This window comes from Crotalus tigris, unplaced genomic scaffold (assembly GCF_016545835.1).
Source record: "Crotalus tigris isolate CLP2741 ecotype Arizona unplaced genomic scaffold, ASM1654583v1 scf7180000017545.3456711, whole genome shotgun sequence".
Taxonomy (NCBI): Eukaryota; Metazoa; Chordata; class Lepidosauria; order Squamata; family Viperidae; genus Crotalus; species Crotalus tigris.
In genome coordinates, this window is record NW_024096464.1 from 857,057 (window position 1) to 882,398 (window position 25,342).

Consider the following 25,342-nt stretch of genomic DNA (forward strand, 5'->3'; position numbering starts at 1 on the left):
CTTTTTGGAATTTGTATTTATCCATTTTCTGGCCTCTGTAAAGAAAGCACTGCCAATATTTATAGGATGATGGTGACAATCCATGGTTTAAATATACATAACATAATTTCACAAAAATGTATCATTTTCTAAGTTTGCTTTTTTTCTTCTCTCCTTTTTTAGGAGCTGTAGTTGTCCTTGGCAAAACTCACAAATTTAGATTCAACCATCCTGCTGAAGCTGCCCTTTTAAGGCAGAGGCGTTCAGTAAGTTTAGAGTGCATTCTAATTTTCTTTCCCAATTGCTAAATAGGGGGAAATATTTAAACGGTATATGCTGTTAGCCACCAAAGTTAAGTGCCTTTAAAGGGCATTGAAAAAGAAAAAGAAAAGGCCATGACATGTGATCGAGAATTCACACAATCTTTTATGATGATTCTTCATTGGGATCTTTTGTGACTTGTATATATTGGCCATGCATCTCCACAGAACTGTCCAAAATGTTGTGGAACTTGGCAGAATTTTTGGCAGGTCTCAATATACATATACTACACTTGACTAGGTATGGCTCTCTCTCTAAACATATCTTCCCAATAGCTCTCACTATCTATTGGATTGGCTATTAGGCTTTGTGGTATCAACTTTTCTATAGCCTCAATCGTCCTGTTCCAGGATGACCTTGATCATTTCTGTTTTTCCTGTCCTATAGCAAAGAATGTGGTTTGCATCTTTTGATACCTTCATACATCTGTTCTGCTTTTTCTTTCACTTTATAATTAAGGATTGCATATATAGTTTTTTATTGTTTGGTTTCTCAATAACCCTTGAGTTTTTTCCTAATTGCATTGCATCAACATAACATACATTTGCCTGAACGGGAATACACAGTTGACCTATCTGGATGACTGTCTCTTTAGTTGGGCCATCCCATAGCCATCACAGATATCTCAGACAGGTTTCCTTTTACATGACTCGGAAGTTCAGATCAGTTCTGGAAGATCTTTCCTTATTCCTGCATAGATTATCCTATTCATAGAGGGAAAATACATGTTACTAGGGTAATCATGTTCATGGTTTCACACAAACACACACACACACACACACACACACACACACACACACACACACACTGTCATCTGTGCAATGAAAGTGAAGGCTGGAGTTGTGCTCAATTGCTCGTCCATATTGTAACTGTGTATTTGGTTATTCATTTTACTTGTCTTCAGAGGATCCCTTTATTGGCATGATACTTATGCACCATCTCCTGGGTTCAGATGTCAGATTGCACAATCTTGCCAACCAGTCTTATATTTGATGGCTAATTACAAACACTCCCCCTGAGTATATGGCTTTCATATTGCTCTCACCTCCAATGTTTCCATTTCGGTATATCAAAACATTTCTGTAGTTTTCTGATACTGAAGGAAATATATGTGGCACCATGTCCATCCTGGGTTGTTTTGTTTTTTTTTGTTTTTTGTTTGCAGATATAACACTGGTATATTACTTATTCTGGTAACCCAATGCTAGAGATTGAGAAGAGAACATTCAGGACATTTTGTCATTACTGCAAAATACTTTGATTCATATCTAAAGCTACAATATGAAAGTGAAATTAAATCTGTATTTGAGCTATTCAGATACTAGGCTCCAGGAAATAAGGGACTATATTCTACACTATTTTACTGTTTCTATGATTTTTATCTTCTTCCATATCATTTGTTTTTAACAGATCTCTGAAACTTCCTCTGCAGTGAATTTCAGATCTCTTGAATGGCTAGATCTGGATGGAGATTTTTCTTCTCTTTCCTATAGTTTTTATTCAGCTGAAGCAGAAAGGTAGGTTAAAAAGAGTTTAACTGAACACAGTGCCATTTTTCTGGATTCTGCATTTTTTTCAGTTTGCAATGTTAGGATTGATTTCTTTTTACAATATGTATGACCCACTATTAGAATTCATTGCTTCACTGTTCTATGGTATTGAATTAACTAAATATTTTCTTTATTTTAATCTTATTTTAGTGTTTATATAAATAATATTTTCTTTTATTTTGAGAGAAATTGAAAGTGTGTGAGGAAGTGAAGCATACCAATTATGCCAAGGGGAAGTAAAGTTATTATTACAATTTTATGAAGTGAAAATACATTGTTTGTTTTCACAGTATACATTATACAGCTGGCAATGAATGCAAGTCTTCTAAAAAGTGTCTTGTCTAAGAAGATAAGTTGGCCAACAGCTAAAATGAGTTGATTGGGTCATGAAATGCTGAAGGATTGCAAACTAGAAGTCAGTGTATTTCGTGTATGTATGAATTATACAGTTAAAAACAGCATTATAATTATTCTCAATGAATATTGCTAATTAGGGGCATTATTTGCTTTCTAAATAGATTTATTGATAATGTACTACTTTATTATAAGAGTAAGAATCAGAATTTCCTGTTTATGGAAGTGAATTCATGCATACTCATAATTGTACACGGATTTTCTGGTCTCCCAACTTTGCAATTATTGGAGATGCTGAGATGAAAGATCAGAACAGAATAAAACCCAGTGGTTTGGATAAACCTAGCTTTTATTAAGAATTAGATTCTTAAATCTAGGAGTTCAAGACAGTGTTTACAGCGCTCTATTTCTGTTTTTCTCTTCACAAAAAAAAAATTGTGAGGTAAGCTGGACTAAAAGGTAATGTCAGGCCCAAAGTCATCTAGTAAACTGAGGGTAGACTGGAACTTTGTTCCCCTCCCCAAGTTCTTGTCCAGTGGACTTTTATATTATAGACAGTCTATAGAAATTTTTAGATATTCAGTGGTATATATAGATATTAAATAATTAATACCTTGAGTGTTAATACTAATACCTCCAACATGGAGGCTCAGCAGTTAAAGACACTGAACTTGTCGGCTGGAAAACTGACAATCTTGAGTTTGAAACCTGAGCGCTGTGCAACGGGGTGAGCTCCTGTTACTCGCCCTAGCTTCTGCCCACCTAGCAGTTCGAAAGCAGGCAAATGCATGTAGATACAGCACTGTACAGTACAGTGGGAATTTGAAAGCAATTCCAGACATTACCAAGAAAATTTTATAACATGTTCATGTAGTCACCAGGAATGGAATTTCATTAGGAAAGTTTTTAATTTGCCAATTTTAGCACGAAGAAAACTTTTTTTTATATACTTTTACATAATTGCTAGTCAATTTTCTTCTTCAGGTAAGGTTTTTGAAATGCAGGTAGTCCTCGGCTTATGGCCACAACTGAGTCCCAAATTTCTGTTGCTAAGCAAGGTAGTTGTTGTGTGTTTTGCCCTACTTTAAGATCCTTTTGACCACAGTTGTTAAGCTAATCACTGCAGTGAATCATGCAGTTGTTATGCAGATCTTTGACTTCGCTTGTTAGAAGCTGGCTGAGAAGGGTATAAGTGGTGTTCATGTGACAATGGGGCCATGCAATTGTCATAAATGCATGCCTGTTGCCAAGTGCCTGAATTTGGTCCCATGACCATGGGGATGCTGCAACAATCATAAGTGTGTGAAAAATGGTGATAAATCACTAACGATCTGTCACAAAAAGATGTACTCACTGCGCAGAATGACTTCCAGAGCCTGGGGCAGGAACTTAGCAGAATAGGCTGTAGGCTTATTTTTTCAGAGGTCTTACCAGTGTATAAGGACTAAAATGAAAAAGGCCAGCATATAGCACAATTCAATATGTGGCTAAAAGAGTGGAGTAAAGGGGAAGGCTTTGGATATATTAGTCACGATGTCAGCAGCTGGTCCAATGAAGAAATGTACACAAGAGATGGTTTGCATCCATCAAAGAAAGGGACTGAGTTTCTTGGCTATAAATTCACAGATTTTTCTGGAGGAATATTTAAACTAAACAGCGGGGACAGTGAGCTAACTGATACAGAACATCCCTGTCCCCGGCAATCTAAAAATTATAGGGCTATCAGTGCATGTAACATAGACGTGTGTGTGGACAAGAACATCAACCTTGCTGTCAAGCAAAATCAAGCTCTTAATAGCGAGTGCCACACAAAGTGCACTAACCAAATAGGTGGTAAGACCTATTTGGGGGAACTCAGGCACCACACAGGTTATGTAGGAAGTAAACACAGGGTCGGTCATAAAGGACTCAAATGTTTATACACAAATGCACAGAGTATGAACAGCAAACAGGGTGAACTAGAAATTCAGGTTAATGAGGGCAGATATGATATTGTTGCCATAACGGAAACATGGTGGGACGAAACCCACAAATGGAAAACACAGCTAGAGGGATTTAAATTATTTAAAAGAAACAGACAAAATAAAAGAGGAGGTGGAGTTGCTCTCTATATAAGAAGTAACTACATCTCTACAGAAATAGAGCACAACAATGATGAAAACTGTCCTGAATGCATATGGGTCAATATAAAAGGGGGGGAAAACGACATTGCCACAGGGGTATACTATACGCCACCCAAGCAAACACAGCAAATAGATGAACTTTTTGCTAGTCATCTAACTAAGGTATGTAGGAAGCACATCACAATAGTAATGGGGGACTTTAACTACCCTGACATCAACTGGGAGACAAACTGCACCAGGTGGAAGATCAAATAGATTCCTGACAAACCTAGCAGACAACTTTGTCTCCCCAAAAGTAGAAAATGGAACAAGGGGATTAGGCATTTTGGACCTAATTCTCACTAACAGAGATGAAATAATAGAAGGTGTTGAAGCCATAGGAACCTTGGGAGGAAGTGATCATGCAATATTGGAATTCAACATTATGGAAGCACAAGCAATAGAACACAGTCAAACTAGAGTCTTGAACTTCAAGAGAGCTAATTTCAGTAAACTTAGAGAGGGTTTGGGAAGGATTACATGGATGAGAATCCTCCAGGGAAAAACAACTCAAGAGGCTTAGGAAATTTTGAAAAGTGAGATAATAAGGGCCCAGTCTAGCACAATACCAACAAAGAGGAAAAATAACAGCTCTCAAAAGAAACCAGCATGGCTGCATAAAGAACTCTGTGATCAATTGAAAGATAAAAAGGACAAGTATAGAAAATGGAAAAGGGTCACATAACTAAGTCAGAATATCAGCAAATAGCCCAAGCCTGCAAAGACGAAGTGAGGAAAGATAAGGCTCAAAATGATCTAAGGCTTGCAACCAAAGTCAAAAATAACAAAAAAAAGCTTCTTTCAATGTAAAAAACAAGAAAAAATGAAGGAAATGATTGGTCCATTAGTAGGTGAAAGTGGCAAGGTGACAAGCAACAGGGAGAAAGCAGAACTATTTAACTCGTTTTTCACATCTGTCTTTACACAAAGGGAAAAAGCAGACCAACCTATCCAAAATAGTGCCATAAAAAACAAAATAGAAACACAAGTTAAGATAGGCAAGAAAATGGTAAGTGAACACCTGTCCAGCCTAGACGAGTTCAAATCACCAGGACCAGATGGATTACACCCCAAGGTTCTTAAGGAACTGGCAGATGTAATCTCAGAACCACTGAACTATATTTTTCAAAGGTCCTGGAGCACTGGGGAACTGCCAGAGGACTGGAAAAGAGCTGATGTAGTTCCCATCTTCAAAAAAGGGGAAAAAATGTATCCAGGAAATTACAGACCTGTCAGCCTGACCTCAATACCTGGGAAGATTCTGGAAAAGATAATCAAACAACGAATCAGCAAACACCTACCGGCAAACCAAGTCATTACTAAAAGCCAACATGGGTTTGTCAAAAACAGATCATGCCAGACAAACCTTATTGCATTCTTTGACCAAATGACAAAATTAGTGGACCAGAGGAATGCTGTGGATATAATTTACTTGGACTTCAGTAAGGCATTTGACAAAGTAGACCACAACCTACTACTTGATAAGATAGAAAAATGCGGGTTAGACAACATCACCACCAGATGGATCCGTAGCTAGCTGACCTGCCGTACTCAGTGTGTGATCCTCAATGGAACTGCATCTACATGGAGGGAACTGTGTAATGGGGTGCCCCAGGGCTCTGTTCTGGGACCAGTGCTGTTCAACATCTTCATCAACGATCTGGACGAGGGGATAGATGGGGAACTCATCAAATTTGCAGACGATACCAAGCTGGCAGGAATAGCCAACACTCCAGAAGACAGGCTTAGGATACAGGAGGTCTGGACAGACTTGAACACTGGGCGCTATCTAACAAAATGAAATTCAATGGTGAAAAAAGTAAGGTTCTACGTTTAGGCAAGAAAAGCCAAATGTATAGGTATAGTATAGGGGATACCTTGCTCAATAGTAGTAACTGTGAGAGGGATCTCGGAGTCCTAGTGGACAATCATTTAAATATGAGCCAGCAGTGTGCTGCACCTGCCAAAAAAGCCAACACAGTGCTAGGCTGCATTAACAGAGGGATAGAATCAAGATCACGTGAAATATTAATACCACTTTACAATGCCTTGGTAAGGCCACACTTGGAATACTGCATCCAGTTTTGGTCACCATGATGTAAAAAAGATGTTGAGACTCTAGAAAGAGTACAGAGAAGAGCAACAAAGATGATTAGGGGACTGGAGGCTAAAACATATAAGGAACGGTTGCTGGAATTGGGTATGTCTAGTTTAATGAAGAGAAGGACGAAGGGGGACATTATAGCAGTGTTCCAATATCTCAGAGGGAGTCAAGCTATTCTCCAAAGTGCCTGAAGGCAGGACAAGAAGCAACGGGTGGAAACTAACCAAAGAGAGAAGCAACCTAGAACAGGGGTAGGCAACCTTGGCTCTTTTATGACTCGTGGACTTCAACTCCCAGAATTCCTGAGCCAGCTGGCTCAGGAATTCTGGGAGTTGAAGTCCACGAGTCATAAAAGAGCCAAGGTTGCCTACCCCTGACCTAGAACTAAGGAGAAACTTCCTGACAGAACAATTAACCAGTGGAACAACCTGCCTCCAGAAGCGGTGAATGCGCCAACACTGGAAGTTTTTAAGAAGAGACTGAACAGCCATTTGTCACAAATGGTATAGGGTTTCCTGTCTGAGCAGAGAGTTGGACTAGATGACCTCCAAGGTCCCTTCCAACTTTATTATTATTATTATTACTTTTTCAATTCTGTTGTAACTTCAAACAGTCACTAAACGAATGGATGTAAGTCAAGGACTAGCTGCACTATGCATCTTAGCCAGCAACCTATAGTAGATAAAGAAAATTAAATAGAACATTATGCATTTTTTTTGTTTTCTATGTGGTATTAGTTTATGTGATTGATTGGGAATAGATTTTTTTTTTTACTTTTTATAACAGCTCCCCAACAGGGAATTACTGATAGGCTGAAACTTGCATTAATATTCTAGCCTGTGTAGATGCTGGAGAACTTGTAAGATCATCCCTTCAGCCCATCTCTTAAAAATAAAAGTAAATAAACTGGAAGGTATTTGGATTTGTTTTCTCAAAAGCCAGGTAAGAACCTGATCAACTATCCTTGGAACATAGGAGAGCAGCTTAAGAGCATTGACATTTTAGCAGATAGGAAAATGACAGATCCCATTGCCAAACAGTGCAGCCTAATGTCAAAGTATAAAAATAATTAGAAAAAGAGAAAATGAAAAACGAAAAGGAAGAAAAAAATACTTTTGCAATCATCATGCAATCCATTTAATTTTGAGCTGAATCTGGAACCAGATTGGTGTGATTTTAATTTTAGGTCAGCTGTCCTCTGATGAATAATCTGGCCACCACAGTTTATGCCATTTCTCTCTCCCCCCCCCCCCCCAATGTTGTTCAGGGTCAACTACACACCTAATGCTTTTCTTGGTACAAGATTGGGCATAATATCTCTCTGCTCAGACTGCTGGCTGTGGAATTCTGGGAGTTGAAGTCCACATGCCTTAAAATTGTCAAGGTTGAGAAACACTGCCCTATACCATTCTGACAAATGGCTGTTCAGTCTCTTCTTAAAAATCTGTCTCTAAAAAGGAGATGCAGTGGATGTGGCTCCTCAGCTAAATTGATGAAAAGCCCTGTGTATTAAGAGTAATCCAAGCATCAGATGTAATATTTAAATAATGACGCCAACTAAATAATATGAAAACCAGTTCCCTGTGTCAGCAGATCATTACCAGCTGCACCTCAGTCTTCACTGTGTAGGATTTATTAATCCATCCCAATGCTACTACAATAGGAACAACTACAGGAAAAACTGGAGGTTATCATGTATTGATGACATCTATGAATGGCAAAACTCTAGAAAAAATATAAAGTATTGTGCTACTTTTAAATATTCGAGGTACTTCAGTTGCTTGATTTAAATGATTATATTGTCTTTTCATAAACTTCACTTGGGATAGGTTGGCAGAAGATTTGCTAACTGCTCCTGTATCTGCAAAATGTAGGTTTCATTTGAGTGTGTGAGCGTATATATGGGCACATACAATTTAGAAAAAGCTTTATTATGAATATTTGTATACATTTGAATTCTTACACCACAGTGTAGCCTCTCTGCTCCATCTGACGGATTCTAGATTTTTATCCTAGCTGCATTATTTCATAAGAGTTAGCTGTAGAATTTAATACCTGCTCCATCATAGTTGTTACTGCTGGATCTTGTGCTTGATTTATGATGTGGTTTTGGAAACCAACTCTTAATTGGATGGGTAGTTGAACAGGAATTCAAATTCCTGGATGAAGCAATGTGTTGCAACTCAGATTCTAAGGGCTCCAACTGTCTAGCTTTCAATTATTTGCAAGAACGTTTAGCAGATTTATCATCTTTCCATACCTTTATTGCTTAAAGCAAGCATTCAATAAAATCTATAAGCGCAAGAAAGATTTTTTCTGATGAAGCTTTTTCTTTAAAAAAGAAAGGTTATGGGTTTAAAGGATTATAGGGTTTTGTTTTGTTTTTTTGCTCATGTGTTTTTGTAGCTCAGTATTTGACTGCAGCAAAGCCCTCGGTTTCATTGACTCGGCAGTTGCTGCCATAGCTACTAAAAACTGCATTATGCTGTAGAAGCCGCCAGATTCTGCATCAGCCTTAAAGGTGTTTTGTGAAGGGAGGAAGGAGTTATACAATAGGATTGCAGGAACCTGATGACAAAACATCACAGAGAAAATACGATTGTATTTGAAGGTTAATTTAGTATGCTCGCTTTAAATTAGAAACAGAAGAACCCAGCTGTTTCTACAATCCTGGAAATATTGTCAGTAATTAAAAATATATGGTTTTTAAAGGTCAGTTGAATTTTTAAAAAATTTGCATTGTTACTTTTTCTTAATATAAATACCAATATTGTAATAATGCTGTCATGTTTATTTACTTGATGAGGAATATGTGTTAGTATTTCAGAAGGGCACTCTGTATTCCACATGCTTTAGTTGATGTTGGATCTGCATTTCTAATTCCAAAAATAGAAAACAGAACGGAGTCTTCTGTATCTCTTTCAAGTGGATTATTTATCTGTTGATGTTATGTTTGAATTTGAAAGCAGTGGAACTTAAGCAGTTCGGGACATTGGGGGTGGGGGTGGGGGCTTGAAATGCAGATATATGAGTGCCTGAAAGCATCTAAAATTGTTCCAATACTTGGATGGCAATGGTTTCTTTTATCTGTAAAACAGCTACTGTAGTTGCTTGATTTAGAGGCATGCTTTTAAAATGTAAAATGATTGGTTACCTTACATTTATTTAGCATATACACTTGGCATAGAATATTTGGTAAAGAACTGTAGATAAAGCTAGTGTTCTAATTAAGATTACACTATAATTTATTATCTATAAAGTATATGTCAATTTAGTTACTGAAATTCATATTTATATTTTAAACATCAGAACCAATTGCAGTTTGAGAGACATAACCGCAGGCCATGACATTTTTTAGGTCTCTGGTTTTATTGCAACAAAGGTTCTAATGTATTCTACAATAACTTTTGTCAGCTTCACTGTATCAATCTTCCTTACCCACCAGCTTATTGCAATGACCTCTCTGTTCTGATGACTATACTTATTTTTTGGGCTTGAACTTGCTGACATCATTGGAACACCTTGCAGCAAAATACTCATAATTTCCCATATGACATTAATTGTGTGCCGCTGCTTCATATCCCAATATTAGTGTACAGTGTTATGCTTAGAAAAACTGTCATGTCCTGACAAGGAATGTTTCTTAAAGTCCATATTCCTTCCTATTATTCTGGCCATAAGCAAATATTTTGGTGACTACAAAGAAGATAATAACATAGCCCTTCAGATTTATTCAGATCCAATGTCTGCGTCTAAACTATTGAGATTTATTTCAATGTTATAAGCTTCTCATTTAAGGTTACTAAAACCTGTCTCCCGTTATTTAGTTTAAGTACATTTGGATATGTCTACATTTCCCATTTTTATGTTTAGAGGGAGAAGGAGTTTTGGCCAATGTAAAATCCTTGAGAACTATAAAAAAAACTGAAGAAAGTATGATTTTGATTTGGAGTAATCCACTTACATTGATCTATAAACCTAATAACAATGACTGGGTTTGTAATTAATTGTTCTAACTTCCTGACAGTTAGAACAATTAACCAGTGGAACAACCTGCCTCCAGAAACGGTGAATGCTCCAACACTGGAAGTTTTTAAGAAGAGACTGGACAGCCATTTGTCCGAGATAGTATAGGTTTCCTGCCTGAGCAGGGGGTTGGACTAGATGACCTCCAAGGTCCCTTCCAACTTTATTATTACTACTATTATTATTATTATTATTACATCACATGAAACTCAGCTGGTCAGTCATATTTTAGCCTAGTGTCTTATGTGAATCCAGTTTGATTAGTACAAGCCTTTATAAGAATTCAGAAATATCAGGTAAAAAATAAACCAGACAGGATTCTGGGATCACTCTCTTAGGTATGCTGGCCTCTTCCCAGCCACATTGCAACTACAGCTAAATTACTACTTAAGCTTGATCTTCACGTGACACCTTAATCTGTCCAGAAGGGAAGTCTTGTAATATATTATTGAGGTCATCTGCTTTCAGTACTCAGTATTGTAAGTATCACTTTAATATTTCAAATGGAGTTTGGGGTAAATATGAACAGAAATTAATAGTGTGGAGTAAAATAGTAATATATTATCTTTTAAAAAACAGGATCTTACTATTTTTAGAAAGTGTTGACTCATCTGTGTTTATAGATACCTGACAAATAAAAATGAACTCTTGTAGCAAGAGATTTGCTTGCTTGTTTATTTTTTTTCAGGCACAAAGAGCATAATTCAATCCTGTTGTCACTAGACCTTATATTCATCTGTTCTTCAGGCTTTTAGCTGATCCTGTTCAAAACGCTAGAAGAAGGTTTAAGACAGAAAAAGCCAGATGGAATGAGAAGGGGGTTCAGAAACAGAGTGATGATGAGGGGAGGAAAGTGAAGACAGTGTGCTTGCATATAAAGAATCATTCCTTCTCTTTTGTAAAACGTGAAGTTTTTCAACCCCAAGGATTTTATCAGTTCATCCACCTTGCCAATAGAATGAAACAGGGAAGAAAATTCTCCTTCCTTTTCAATCTCCTGAACATCCCCACAATCTGCTGTGGATTGTCAATCTGTGAAGAGGAGGCAAGGGGTTACAAAAAAAAAAAAGAAAGAAAGAAAGAAAAAAAAGAGGTCCAATGTTGTGAACATTTACTCATATGAAAAAAACTACCCATAATGCTTACAACCATCAGGTGCGATAATTGGAATTGCACCTAGTATTTAGCATAGTATAACACATTTTACATTTTATGCAATGTTAGAAGTGCAATTCTCCTCATTAAAGTTGGATTTAAGAATAATTATACTGATGGCTAGTTTTTTTTCCTAGCCTTATAAAACTGTTTGTGTGAGTGACATAAATACAATATCATATTTAGATATTTAGGTGCCAGCATTGTTCATTCATTAGGTTCTAAATGTAATTAGGTAATAAAATGTTTCCTTGGGGTGAACCTAATAGTTAATGAGTTTTGAGCCACATACAATGTAGGACTAATTATATGACTAGTGGCAAATTAGAACAATGGAGGAGGTTTATCTTCTGTTTAATGTGACCAATGAGAATTCTGACCTTACTGTGACATCACACATATGAACTGAACATAATGTGTTCTCAGATACACAAACGCATTTTATTGCTTCAGCATATCATCTTTGCTATCCTTCACCAATATTGAAATCTTTCATCGTACAAATAGATGTTTCCATTTTTCCTGATTTAAAAGCTTATCTGATAGAAAAGGAATAGAAACATGTTGCTTTCTTTATTTAAAATATTTTTCAAATTTTCTAGTAATGAACAGAGAGATCTTGCATATGAAGAATGCCAGCCAAAGTTGAAAAACCATGAGATTCTTCAAAGCAGGGAAATTCAACATCAGCAACAATATATTAAAGAATTACAGCAGCAAATCCTGGATGGACAAATCAAAGCTGAGCAAGAACTGGAACGTGATCAGGCAGTAATTGATCGGCAAATCAGAGAAAGTATGACATGCTGAGTTTTCTACCTTTTATTATTATTTTACATTCTTATTTTTAACACCAATGCTTTGTACATCAGGTTACTAATTTTGCTCTCCTTCCCTTTGATCACCATTATTGCATAATTGCTGAAAAGAGTAGAGTTTAAATTAGTAGCATGAATCTTTTCAAGAATTCTTTCATATATATCTTGACCTTCTCAAAATGAATAGCTTGAGAAATTTCTAGTCTTTAAATTGGGATTTGGTTGCAGAACTTGTAAATCAAGTTGTACAAGATATTTCCTTTTCTTAATCTTTAGGTCAAAAGAAGTCAGTAGAATAGAAACCTCTTCCATCTCAAAAGCAAAAATAATGATATTTCTGTGTGCAATCACTAAGTACATCATTGTTTCCCTTAGATGTTTTCATGCTATTTGTGGGCTAGTTTCACTAAAGATTTGAAGGGAGAGGGAAATCAAACCAGTACTTTCTGAATTATTAAGACTAGGGATACATGATAGCAGAATTCCAGTATTCCAATATATCACAAAGAAGAGGAGGACAAATCGGTTAGGATTACCATTGAAATTAAACTAAGAAGAAAACAGATTTCTAGTTGAGGAACTAGAATACCTTCAAGGTCCTTTCCAACTCTGTTATTCTGTATTCTGTAAATCATCCAGGGAATGATTCAACATATTTTTGTCCTATAGCTGCTGTCAGTGAGTAAGCATGGCCATAACATCTCTATTGATTGGTAGAATCAATAATCCATAAGTACATTCAATCTTGCGGCAGCCTATTCAGTCTTATTCTCGTTTAAAAAGAAGCTTTAAATATGTTAGCTTGTACTTCAAAAACTTTAGGAGCTTTTCTATTTAAAAAAAACCCTTATTTTTGTCCCAAAGTAGATAATAGCTTATTTCTACATTATAAACAGTTACAGAAAATCTATGATCAGAAAAAAAAGTTAAAACTCCAAAATTGGGTAGCTAATGTTTCTCACACACCTGCTTTGGTTGCAATATAAGTAATGAATTCAGAGCAATAGCTTTCAGTACCGCAACATTTTTTTAGAAGAATATAATAAAAGGTATGCTCCGGTATATGCCTGTTTAATTTGATTTCTTTTGCCCTTTACACTGAATTAGGTAAAGCAGCACTTACGCCAGAAACCAGCTTTGCCAACTATTTGCAATTTAGCTGTTGTTACTAATAACAAGATTAAACACTAATGAGATTGTGTAGAACAACAAAATTTCAAGGCTCTTGACTTTGTTTCACAGGCAGTGTAGGCAATAGATCATAATTCATGGGATTACAAAAGCTATTTTGTACTGATTGACTGTTTGAATTTACTGCTCATCTCAGCCATATGACTTTAAGCAGCTCACAATACAAAATCCATAAAAACACAGGGAGTATCACAAAATAGTATTATATCGCCATAGCCCCTAAAATATGATATCTCAATAAAAAAAAACCCACAAGGGCTTCATTACCAGCTTGGCCCCAATGCCTGAAGTCTTCAAAGCTTTCTAAAAAAAAAACTAATAGTGCTAGGGCCATCTGAATCTCAGAGATAATGCTATTGCCTGGCTTTATCCGATTTCTTAAAATGAAATGAAATGAAAAAAAAATCAAACGCATGAAATATAATGCTATAGGAAAAAGATCATGAAAACGTAACAGCCTATAGCAATGGTGGCGAACCTATGGCATGCATGCCAGAGGTGGCACTCGGAGCCCTCTCTGTGGGCACGCATGCCGTTGCCCCAGCCCCACCTCCCCGCAACCCCCTCCTCACCAGCAGTTTGCCCAGAGGAGAGGCTCCCCCAGGCACAGCCCACAAAGAGCAGCGCAGCCAAGCACATGGCAGCTGGGAAGCAGGGACAAGACTCCACCCTCACGCCCTATCATGTGCAGATGATGCGGGTGCAGGCAGAGGGCGTGGCCGCCATGGCGCTGGAAGGCTGCCTGGGCGATCTGTAGTGAGTGGCCCTGTGGGTGGGTGGAGCAGGGATCAGAATGGGGGCGGGGCAGGGGGTGGGCCAGAAGGCGGGCCAGTTTTGGAGCACTCGGTCTCTAAAAGGTTCGCCATCACTGGCCTATAGTATTTGTTAGCATTTAAAACGCTGTTGTTTTCCTGCAGAAAATTGACATTTTTCCTAGATAAAATCAATATAGAAGTAATTTAATGTTATATTAACTCCTAAATAGATCCTATCTGTTGATAATTAGGAAGATGATAAAAAAGAGCTCTTTTTAATTTTTGCATTTATTTGTTTGTTCCTAGATCAGCAGTGGCTCATTGATGAAAAGAAACGTTTGGCTAGTCAGCAGCAGCGGGAGTCTGCTGTGCAGACCGAGGCCAAGTCATACGCTGAAGCTGGAGTTCAGCATGAATCAGAATTGGAGATTGGCCCTTCCTTGACAGAGCAGAACAAGAAGAAATTAGTGCAGCTAGAACTTTTACGAAAATACTCTTTGAAGAAAGCACAAAGGCACTTGAGTCAGAAGAAGCTTAAACTGCATTTGGAAAGGATTGTGAAGAAGCAGAAATTGTTAGAAGCAAAGAAAAACCTGGAATGGTTAGAAACTACTTGCTGGGTCAGCAAAAACAGTGCAATATCTCTGCAGTTCTTGAATCAAGATAGCAGCGTTAAGTCTTCAAGTTGCAAACATTCATGGCCAAGATCAAACCCAAACCCAGAACCTTTGCAATGCCAAAGGAAGACTTGCTTAAAACTTCAGTCACCACAATCCAGGTAAATAATATTTATATTTAGCTTTTAATGTATGTGTGAGTGCATATAGAAAGTGGTGAATATAAATGCCCTGGCAAGGCATTGACTACCTCTCTGATCCATAGGCTTAAACTTTTCTGGGATCCAGGTAGGGCATGGATCTATCTCACACATGTCAGAGCATATCCCACACATCACATTATCTCCTTTTGTGGAATCAATAGGCTAAAACAAATCCTAGATAACATCGTAAGACACTACTTCATTCACCTCCTCTAACCTCACCCATGTAGAGTGCATGCCAGAATGAATTTGTTGTTATAGCCTTGAAATGGTGTCCCAGGTGGGACGATTCACTTGCCTTTTGCCCACTAAAAATGGGTAGATTACCCTAAGAAATGCTGTTGAGGCACATTCCACAAACACAGTGAAGTTGCATTTGTATGTTCAAAGATAAACTAATCTGTGTCAACAGTGGTTCAGTCCTGTATTCTTGCAATATACTCCTAGCATCACAGTCATTTTCTTTCCAAGAGCTTCTCAGTAAACTGAGAATATTGCCCCAATCCATGAATACAAAAAGGCCTCTTGAGGCAATCTCAGTTAACATTCTGGTCACCTCTCTGTTCCAGATTTTAAGTAGGAATCAGTAGAATCTTCTGCCAGGTTGCTGGGAAAATCCATAGGAACTTAGAAAAATCTATCTCAATCTATCAGGCAAAACCATCCTAATCAGTTCTACCACCTGTGCAGGTGATCAGGAGCAATAAACCTCATCACAGGAAAGAATTAAGCCTAACATCCTCCAATGTCAGATCAACTGCTCAGAAGTGAAATCTGAGTAAACCCATGGTTGCCATGTTGGCATGAATTCTTGATGCTTCACACAACCTTTATAGGGCATGGAAATTGAAGTCTCCCAGCACCAAAAATTGAGGGACCTCTACCATCAGTTCCACAACAAGGTCTACTAGCTTAGAAAAATACTGTGCCATGCTTCAATCTCGTGGACTTTCCCTTACCTAGCAGCAGCCACTCTTGACCCTATTGTGCTTGCACATACTTCACAGGCCACTTGCATGTTCTCCCTCAACCGACAGCAGTCACCCCAGCCTGTGAGTATTTATGCTGTCTGGACTTGCACACTTTCCCTTACTTGGCAGCAGTGACCAAGGGCCATTTGTGGGCCCTTCCCCACCACTCAGACACCACCTCCAGTCCCACAACTCTTGTGCTACATTTCACATTGAACATTACATGCTTGCTGGACTTCTTTTTTTTCTTTTAATATATTTTAACTTAGTAACCTTAATATTTGGTAAACAGCATGTTGCTGGGTTTATATTTAAAAACAATCAATAACAATTAATTTCTATAATTCCGTAATCCGCATAGTAGCTTTCCTTGATTTTCTCTTCTTCCAATAATATTCTCTTTTACCAACCTTAAATTAGTATATTTCTTAGTATTTTGATAACTAAAAATTGAATATAAACATTTTTCTAGTATTTATTATACAAGTAACAACAACATCAATATAAGGCTTCTTTTCTAATTAAACATCTTAATTACCTCATCATAGATCCTGTTTTCAAAGTTATTTAGATTTTTTTTCCCCTCAATGTTCAAGACATTCTTTTCCGTTAAGATTTTCTCAAAGTTAATTACACTTAAGTATATAAATCTTTTTCCTCATACAAGCCATCCCAACAGTTTTACATTTCTCATATCTTAAAAAGAAGGAAGAGAGAAAGAGAGGGAGAGGGAGAGAGAGAGGGAGAGAAGGAAGGAAATACTATACTACTTGAAAAACATATCCCTCTTAAGCTAAAATACATGGATATCATTACACTTAGGTATCTAAAACATTTCCCTCATATTAACTATCCCAACATTTTTATATTTCTCATATTATAAAAAATACTATGCTCCTTGAAGGACCCATCCCTCTTAAACTAAAATTCATTTATATCCAGAATTTTTCTATTTTTTATTATTATTATTATTTATGGATCATCACACAGTCAGCCAGATATTCAGACTGGATTTGGCATTTTGTCTACCTATCGAGTCCTTACCCAGGACCTGAGATAGGCAGATGTGGATGTTTGATGGTATTACAGGTATCATCGCAGAATGGAAGCAGTTCCTAGTAAGGCCGCCTTTTGCAATTGACTAATAGCGAATTTGTCAATGCCAATGGTGTTCAAGTGGTGCTCCAGTTGTTTTGGGATTGCACCCAAGGAGCCTATGACTATTGGTACTACCCTTGCTTGCTTTGCCACAGTCTTTCTATTTCTATTTGTAGGTCTTTGTATTTTGTTATCTTCTCCAGTTCTTTCTCGTCTATTCTGCTGTCTCCAGGCACTGCCACGTCCACTATCCAGACTTTTTTGTCTTTCTTATCGACAATTGTTAAGTCTGGGGTGTTATGTTGCAGGTGCTTGTCTGTTTGAATTCTGAAGTCCCAGAGCAGTTTAATTTTATCATTTTCTATGACTGTCTCTCTTTTATGATCCCACCAGTTTTTGCTTACAGGCAAATGATATTTTTTGCAGATCTTCCAATGCACCATTGTTGCTACTTTGTCATGCCGCTGCTTGTAGTAAGTCTGTGCAATCTTCTTGCAACAGCTTACCAGGTGGTCCACTGTTTCTTCAGCTTCTTTGCATAGGCGGCACTTACTGTCTGTTGCTGTCTTCTCAATTTTGACTTTATATGCATTTGTCCTTAAGGCTTGGTCTTGTGCAGCCAGAATTAGTCCCTCGGTCTCTTTCTTCAATTTTCCTGCTCTTAGCCATTGTTAGGTCTTGTTATTATCTGCTTTCCCAGCTGTTTTTTTTAATGTATTGGCCATGTGGTGCTTTGTCTTCCCATGCCTATATTCTGTTCTTCATTTGGTCTTTCTTGTAGGCCAGTTTGATCTCTCCAGTAGTCAGTAAGCCTTCCTGATATATTAATTTCAGTGCATCCTCATCATTGTTCTTCAAATATTCTTCCAAAGCCATTTTTTCTTCTTCAACCATCTGATGTACTTGTAGCATTCCACGCCCACCTATTTTCCTTGGTAAATAAAGTCTCTCAATGTCACTGTGTGGATGAAGGGCATGATTCATTGTCATTATTTTTCTGGTCTTCCTATCCATTGCTTTTAGTTCTGCTTGAGTCCAGTCTACTATTCCAGCTGTGTACCTAATGACTGGAATTGCCCAGGTGTTGATTGCCTTTATGGTATTTCCTCCATTGAGTTTGGACTTTAAGATCTTCTTCACTCTCATTATTATTTTTATTATTATTATTATTATTAATAATAATAATAATAATAATAAAAGTTGGAAGGGACCTTGGAGGTCATCAAGTCCAACCCCCTGCTCAGGCAGGTAACCATATACCATTTCGGACAAATGGCTATCCAGTTTCTTCTTAAAAACTTCCAGTGTTGGAGCATTCACCTCTTCTGGAGGCAGGTTGTTCCACTGGTTAATTGTTCTAACTGTCAGGAAGTTTCTCCTTAGTTCTAGGTTGCTTTTCTCCTTGATTAGTTTCCATCTGTTGCTTCTTGTCCTGCCTTCAGGCACTTTGGAAAACAGCTTGACTCCTTCTTCTCTGTGGCAGCCCCTGAGATATTGGAACACTGCTATCATGTCCCCCCTCGTCCTTCTCTTCATTAAACTAGACATACCCAATTCTAGCAACCATTCCTTATATATTTTAACCTCCACTCCCCTAATCATCTTTGTTGCTTTTCTCTGTACTCTTTCTAGAGTCTCAACATCTTTTTTACATCGTGGTGACCAGAACTAGATGCAGTATTCCAAGTGTGGCCTTACCAAGGCATTGTAGAGTAGTATTAATACTTTGTGTGATCTTGATTCTATCCCTCTGTTAATGCAGCCTAGCACTGTGTTGGGTTTTTTGGCAGGTGCAGCACACTGCTGGCTCATATTTAAATGATTGTCCACTAGGACTCCGAGATCCCTCTCACAGTTACTACTATTGAGCAAGGTACCCCTTATACTATACCTGTACATTTGGTTTTTCTTGCCTAAATGTAGAACCTTACTTTTTTCACCATTGAATTTCATTTTGTTAGATAGCGCCCAGTGTTCAAGTCTGTCCAGATCCTCCTGTATCCTAAGCCTGTCTTCTGGAGTGTTGGCTATTCCTACCAGCTTGATGAGTTGCAAATTTGATGAGTTCCCCATCTATCACCTCATCGAAATCATTGATGAAGATGTTGAAGAGCACTGGGCCCAGAACAGAGCCCTGGGGCACCCCATTACACACTTCCCTCCATGTAGATGTGGAGGACCACACTCTGAGTACGGCAGGTCAGCTAGCTACGGATCCATCTGGTGGTGATGTTGTCTAACCCACATTTTTCTATCTTATCCAGTAGTAGGTTGTGGTCTACTTTATCAAATGCCTTACTGAAGTCCAAGTAAATTATATCCACAGCATTCCTCTGGTCCACTAATTTTGTCACTTGGTCAAAGAATGCAATAAGGTTTGTCTGGCATGATCTGTTTTTGACAAATCCGTGTTGGTTTTTAGTAATGACTTGGTTTGCCTGTAGGTGTTTGCTGATTCGTTGTTTGATTATCTTTTCCAGAATCTTCCCAGGTATTGAGGTCAGGCTGATAGGTCTGTAATTTCCTGGATACATTTTTCCCCTTTTTTGAAGATGGGAACTATATCAGCTCTTTTCCAGTCCTCTGGTAGTTCCCCAGTGCTCCAGGATCTTTGAAAAATATAGTTCAGTGGTTCTGAGATCACATCTGTCAGTTCCTTGAGAACCTTGGGATATAATCCATCTGATCCTGGTGATTTGAACTTGTCTAGGCTGGACAGGTGCTCCTTTACCATTTCTTGTCTATCTTAACTTGTGTTTCTCAAGTTCTTGTAGTTCTCCTGACAGCTCTATAATCCATTTTGTCGAATCTTTTTTCTTGTCCTCAGACTTATTTTGCAATCTTGAAATACCTTTTCCGTGTCCAATATTTCCTGCACATTTTTCTTTGCCTGGATTAAGTCATAATTCCTTCCGTTGATGAGTTCCATCTTTAAATCTTTTTCTTTTGGTTTATATTCAGTTGTCTGATTTATCTGATCCCTCTCTATTTTTATTTTCTGAGAGTTTTTTTGTTGTGAGGTTAAATTGAAGATGTGTTCATTTATATTTTCAAAGTTGTTTTTAATTTCCTCATGGTTTAAAATCATTGTCATTTGAATTAGTTGCAATATGGCATACATTTCCTCCTGGAAAGTATTTGTTTTTTCTTGATATGTTCTTTCTGCAGATCTCTGATGTTCCATAATAACCAAAAATCAGCTTTAGAGTCACAGTTCAATAAGTATTTATAGTCCAGGAAAGTCAATTTTTTTTTCTAAGTTTTATGATTCTCACTTTGTAGGTAGCCCAAAATGTTTTCTTTTCTTTGTAGCAGCTGTTCTCTGTTTGGTTAAGACATTGAAGGTCAAAGAAACAAGTTATCTTTTTCTGGGCTTCCTGCCAATTTCTGTATCAGAGGAACTACAGTTGTATATTTTCATCTACCACTAGATGTCAGCACCAGTTTGTTTTTCAGTTTTCAAAACAAGCAGTTACTTTCTTCTGTTTTCATCAATAGTCCTTTGATAAGAAAATCTTAACTATTTCCACCAATTCTAAACTTATCCGGATTTTAGTCTTATATTTACTTCATTTCAATATATTTCTGTCCCCCATAAAAGTTTTAGTTTGCCACTTCCATCTGTGGGAGGGTTGGGCAAGAGTCCCCCTACTACTCACTTTTGGAGAATTTTTGCTTCTTGGGTTTTTTTTTTTTTTTTTTTTAGGAAATCAATTATCAAGTAGAAGAGAGAGAATCAATATTCTTACCCAGTTCCAAGCACGTTGTATACAATCCAACTTAAAATAGTGGTTTTGGACTTCGGCTGCTTTTAGCTTGGGCTAGACTCTGGAGTGAATCTAGCCTTTCTCCTGCTGATCTCTGGAGGGCTTTTCCCAGACTGATCGGATCAACCTCCATCCTCCATGGCGAATTTAGGCCCATTTAGTGTCCCCTAACAGGAAGAATTCAGCTGTAGGGTATGGAGCCCCGCAATCCCTTGGCTGCTGCACTACTGCACAAAACCATAAGCCCATGCTTGCTGGTCTTCCTGCAAGGCACCTGGGACTTGCTCAATGACTTGCAATCCTCGTTTAATGACGGGAAGAGGGAATGCCAAGATTACCGTCACTAAGTGTGATTATTTTTATTTTATTCATTAGATTTGTGTGCTGCCATTTTCTCTAGAGATGAAAACATTGCTTAACAACAGAAATTCTGGTCCCAATGACCATTATTAACCAATGACTCCCCATACCTTTTAAAAAATCCTAAAATCCTTTATATATTTTATTGGAGAGAAAATGTGTATTGTTGTTGTTGTTAATTGCGAAGTCGTGTCCGACCCGTCGCGACCCCATGGACAATGTTCCTCCAGGTCTTCCTGTCCTCTACCATCTTCTGGAGTCCATTTAAATTCACACCTACTGCTTCAGTGACTCCATCCAGCCATCTCATTCTCTGTCGTCCCCTTCTTCTATTGCCCTCAATCTTTCCCAACATTAGGCTCTTCTCCAGTGAATCCTTCCTTCTCATTAGGTGGCCAAAGTATTTGAGTTTCAACTTCAGGATCTGGCCTTCTAAAGAGCAGTCGGGTTGATCTCTTCTAGGACTGACCGGTTTGAACGCCTTGCAGTCCAAGGGACTCGCAGGAGTCTTCTCCAGCACCATAGTTCAAAGGCCTCAATTCTTTGGCGCTCAGCCTTTCTTATGGTCCAACTTTCACAGCCATACATTGCAACTGGGAAAACCATGGCCTGGACTATACGCACTTTTGTTGGCAGGGTGATGTCTCTGCTTTTTAGAATGCTGTCTAGATTTGCCATAGCTTTCCTCCCCAGGAGCAAGCGTCTTTTAATTTCTTGGCTGCAGTCCCCATCTGAGGTTATCTTGGAGCCCAGAAAAATAAAATCTGTCACTACCTCCATTTCTTCCCCATCTATTTGCCAGGAATTGAGAGGGCCGGATGCCATGATTTTGGTTTTCTTAATGTTGAGTTTCAAGCCAACTTTTGCACTCTCCTTCTTCACCCGCATCAAGAGGCTCTTTAGTTCCTCTTCACTTTCTGCCATTAGAGTGGTATCATCTGCATATCTTAGGTTGTTGATATTTCTCCCGGCAATCTTAATTCCAACTTTTGATTCATCTAGCCCTGCCTTTCTCATGATGTGCTCTGCATATAAGTTAAATAGGCAGGGTGACAGTATACAGCCTTGCCGGACTCCTTTTCCAATTTTGAACCAATCAGTGGTTCCGTGTTCGGTTCTCACTGTTGCTTCTTGACCCGCATATAGGTTTCTCAAGAGACAGATGAGATGGTCTGGTACTCCCATCTCTTTAAGAACTTGCCACAATTTGTTGTGATCCACACAATCAAAGGCTTTTGCATAGTCAATGAAGCAGAAGTAGATGTTTTTCTGGAACTCCCTAGCTTTCTCCATGATCCAGCGTATGTTGGCAATTTGATCTCTGGTTCCTCTGCCTCTTCGAAATCCTGCCTGTACTTCTGGTAGTTCTCGATCCACATACTGCTGGAGTCTAGCTTGTAGGATTTTAAGCATAACTTTACTAGCATGTGAAATGAGTGCAATGGTGCGATAGTTTGAACATTCTTTGGCATTGCCTTTCTTTGGAATTGGAATGTAAACTGACCTTTTCCAATCCTGTGGCCACTGTTGAGTTTTCCAAATTTGCTGGCAAATTGAGTGTAGCACTTTTACTGCATCGTCTTTTAAGATTTTGAATAGCTCAGCTGGAATACTGTCACCTCCACTAGCTTTGTTGTTGCTCAGATTTTCTAAGGCCCATTTCACTTCACATTCTAGGATGTCTGGTTCGAGGTCAATGACCATCTCATTGTGGTTATCTGGGATGTTAAGCTCATTCTTGTATAGTTCTTCTGTGTAGTTTTGCCATCTCTTCTTAATCTCTTCTGCCTCTGTTAGGTCTCTGCCATTTTGGTCCTTTATCATGCCCATTTTTGCATGAAACGTTCCCTTCATATCTCCAATTTTCTTGAAGAGATCTCTGGTCCTCCCTATTCTGTTGTTTTCTTCTATTTCTTTGCACTGTTCATTTAAGAAGGTATTCTTATCTCTTCTAGCTATTCTCTGGAATTCTGTATTCAATTGGGTGTATCTTTCTCTTTCTCCTTTGCCTTTCGCTTCCCTTCTTTCCTCAGCTATTTGCAAAGCTTCCTCAGACAGCCATTTTGCTTTCTTGCATTTCTTTTTCTTTGGGATGGTTTTAGTTGCTACCTCTTGTACAATGTTGCGAACTTCCATCCATAGTTCTTCAGGCACTCTGTCTATCAGATCTAATTCCTTAAATCTATTTGTCACCTCTACTGTATATTCATCAGGAATATGATTTAGTTCATACCTGAGTGGCCTAGTGCTTTTCCCTACTTTTTTCAATTTAAGCCTAAATTTTGCAACGAGAAGCTCATGATCTGAGCCACAGTCAGCTCCTGGTCTTGTTTTTACTGACTGTATAGAGCTTCTCCATCTTTGGCTGCAGAGCACATAGTCAATCTGATTTCTATGTTGACCGTCTGGTGATGTCCATGTGTAGAGCCGTCTCTTGGGTTGTTGGAAAAGAGTGTTTGTTATGACCATCGTATTCTCTTGACAAAATTCTATCAGCCTGTGCCCTGCTTCATTTTGTACTCCAAGGCCAAACTTGCCTGTTATTCCGGTTATCTTTTGGCTTCCTACCTTAGCATTCCAATCCCCCATGATGATAAGGACATCATTTTTTGGTGTTAATTCTATAAGGTGCTGTAGGGCTTCATAGAACCGGTCAAATGTGTATAACTAGACAAAACTCTGTTGAGACAAACCTATAAGGAAAGAATGTATAACCACAAACCCTGACTCCTATCAACATATATCTAATCTCAGTTAGTGAGAGAATTTAAAGCAGGAAATACTGTAGCTATCTCAACATTAGCACAATCCCCCAACCAGTAAATACCATGCTTTTTTGTGCAACATATGGCATTTCCTGACAGACTTCAAAAGTAATCCTACTTAGAGCATATTGCTTTGAAGTACACATAATCCCATCAGTATAATAAAAAAAATTACAAATGTTAATATGATATGGTATTTTTAAAAGCATTTGTTTCTAGCTGTATGGTGTAGCTTTAAGGTTTTATAGGCTTTGTCTAAATCTTCACTATTCAGTACCTTCATTTTATTTATTTCACGCACCCTCCCCCCATCCCATCTATATTAACAAAGAATTCTGATTAGTGAACAGAGATAAAAACAAAAAAATAATTCACAAACTATTAAAAGAAAGCTATGGGAGCTTCCTGATAAAATCTCCATACAAATTTATTGGAGCCACCAACATTAGCGTTCCATTGACCTCTGGCCAGATCTTCATGACCTTCTGGAAGGCCAACCAGGATGTCCATATCTCAATGGGGAGGCTGTTCCACGAGACAGACATCATGACCGAGAAAGCAGGTTTCTTAGGGTCCATCAAATGACGCTGCTGCACTGATGGGACTTGGAGAAAGCTCCTTGGTCTGATCTGGTGGGACAAGCAGTGACCATCAGGCATTCCCACAAATAACCTGTCCCCATACCATCTAGGGCAGTGGTTCTCAACTTTTCTAATGCCGTGACCCCATAATACAGTTCCCCATGTTGTAGTGACCCCCAAGTGGGTGTGGCCACCAATAAGAGGGAGTAGGACAGCTAGGGAAAAGGGAACAAAATGGTGGACAGCATGGTTTGGCGACCCCCATGAAATGGTCGTTCGACCCCAAATGGGGTCCCGACCCACAGGTTGAGAACCACTGATCTAGGGTTTTAAAAGTAACAGCCAGTACTTAAAAGTAGGCATTCTTTAAGCCAATATAAAAGCTTTAAATAAATTATGGGTTATTTGTATCTGATTAACGAAGGGTAATGTATGAAATGAGAAAAGTTTGTCTCGTGAAAAAATCATCACGGATATTCTGGGACAAATTGTGCTTTCATATGAAAGAGCCCTGAAATGAATAATCTAGAAAGACTTATGTAATAAGTGCCAAATAACATGGTAA

The 25,342-nt window shown here is 38.2% G+C and overlaps 1 protein-coding gene across 6 annotated transcripts in view; it reads left to right on the forward strand.

Moving 5' to 3' along the window:
• STARD9 (StAR related lipid transfer domain containing 9) overlaps positions 1-25,342 on the forward strand; it is a 113,087-nt gene that overhangs the window by 59,755 nt on the left and 27,990 nt on the right. For all 6 annotated transcript variants that reach the window (XM_039327819.1, XM_039327905.1, XM_039328000.1 and 3 more), the window contains 4 exons: positions 163-245; positions 1,711-1,817; positions 12,254-12,447; positions 14,722-15,193. In XM_039327819.1, coding sequence (XP_039183753.1) covers positions 163-245; positions 1,711-1,817; positions 12,254-12,447; positions 14,722-15,193 — 856 coding nt within the window. The remainder of the gene's footprint in view (positions 1-162; positions 246-1,710; positions 1,818-12,253; positions 12,448-14,721; positions 15,194-25,342) is intronic.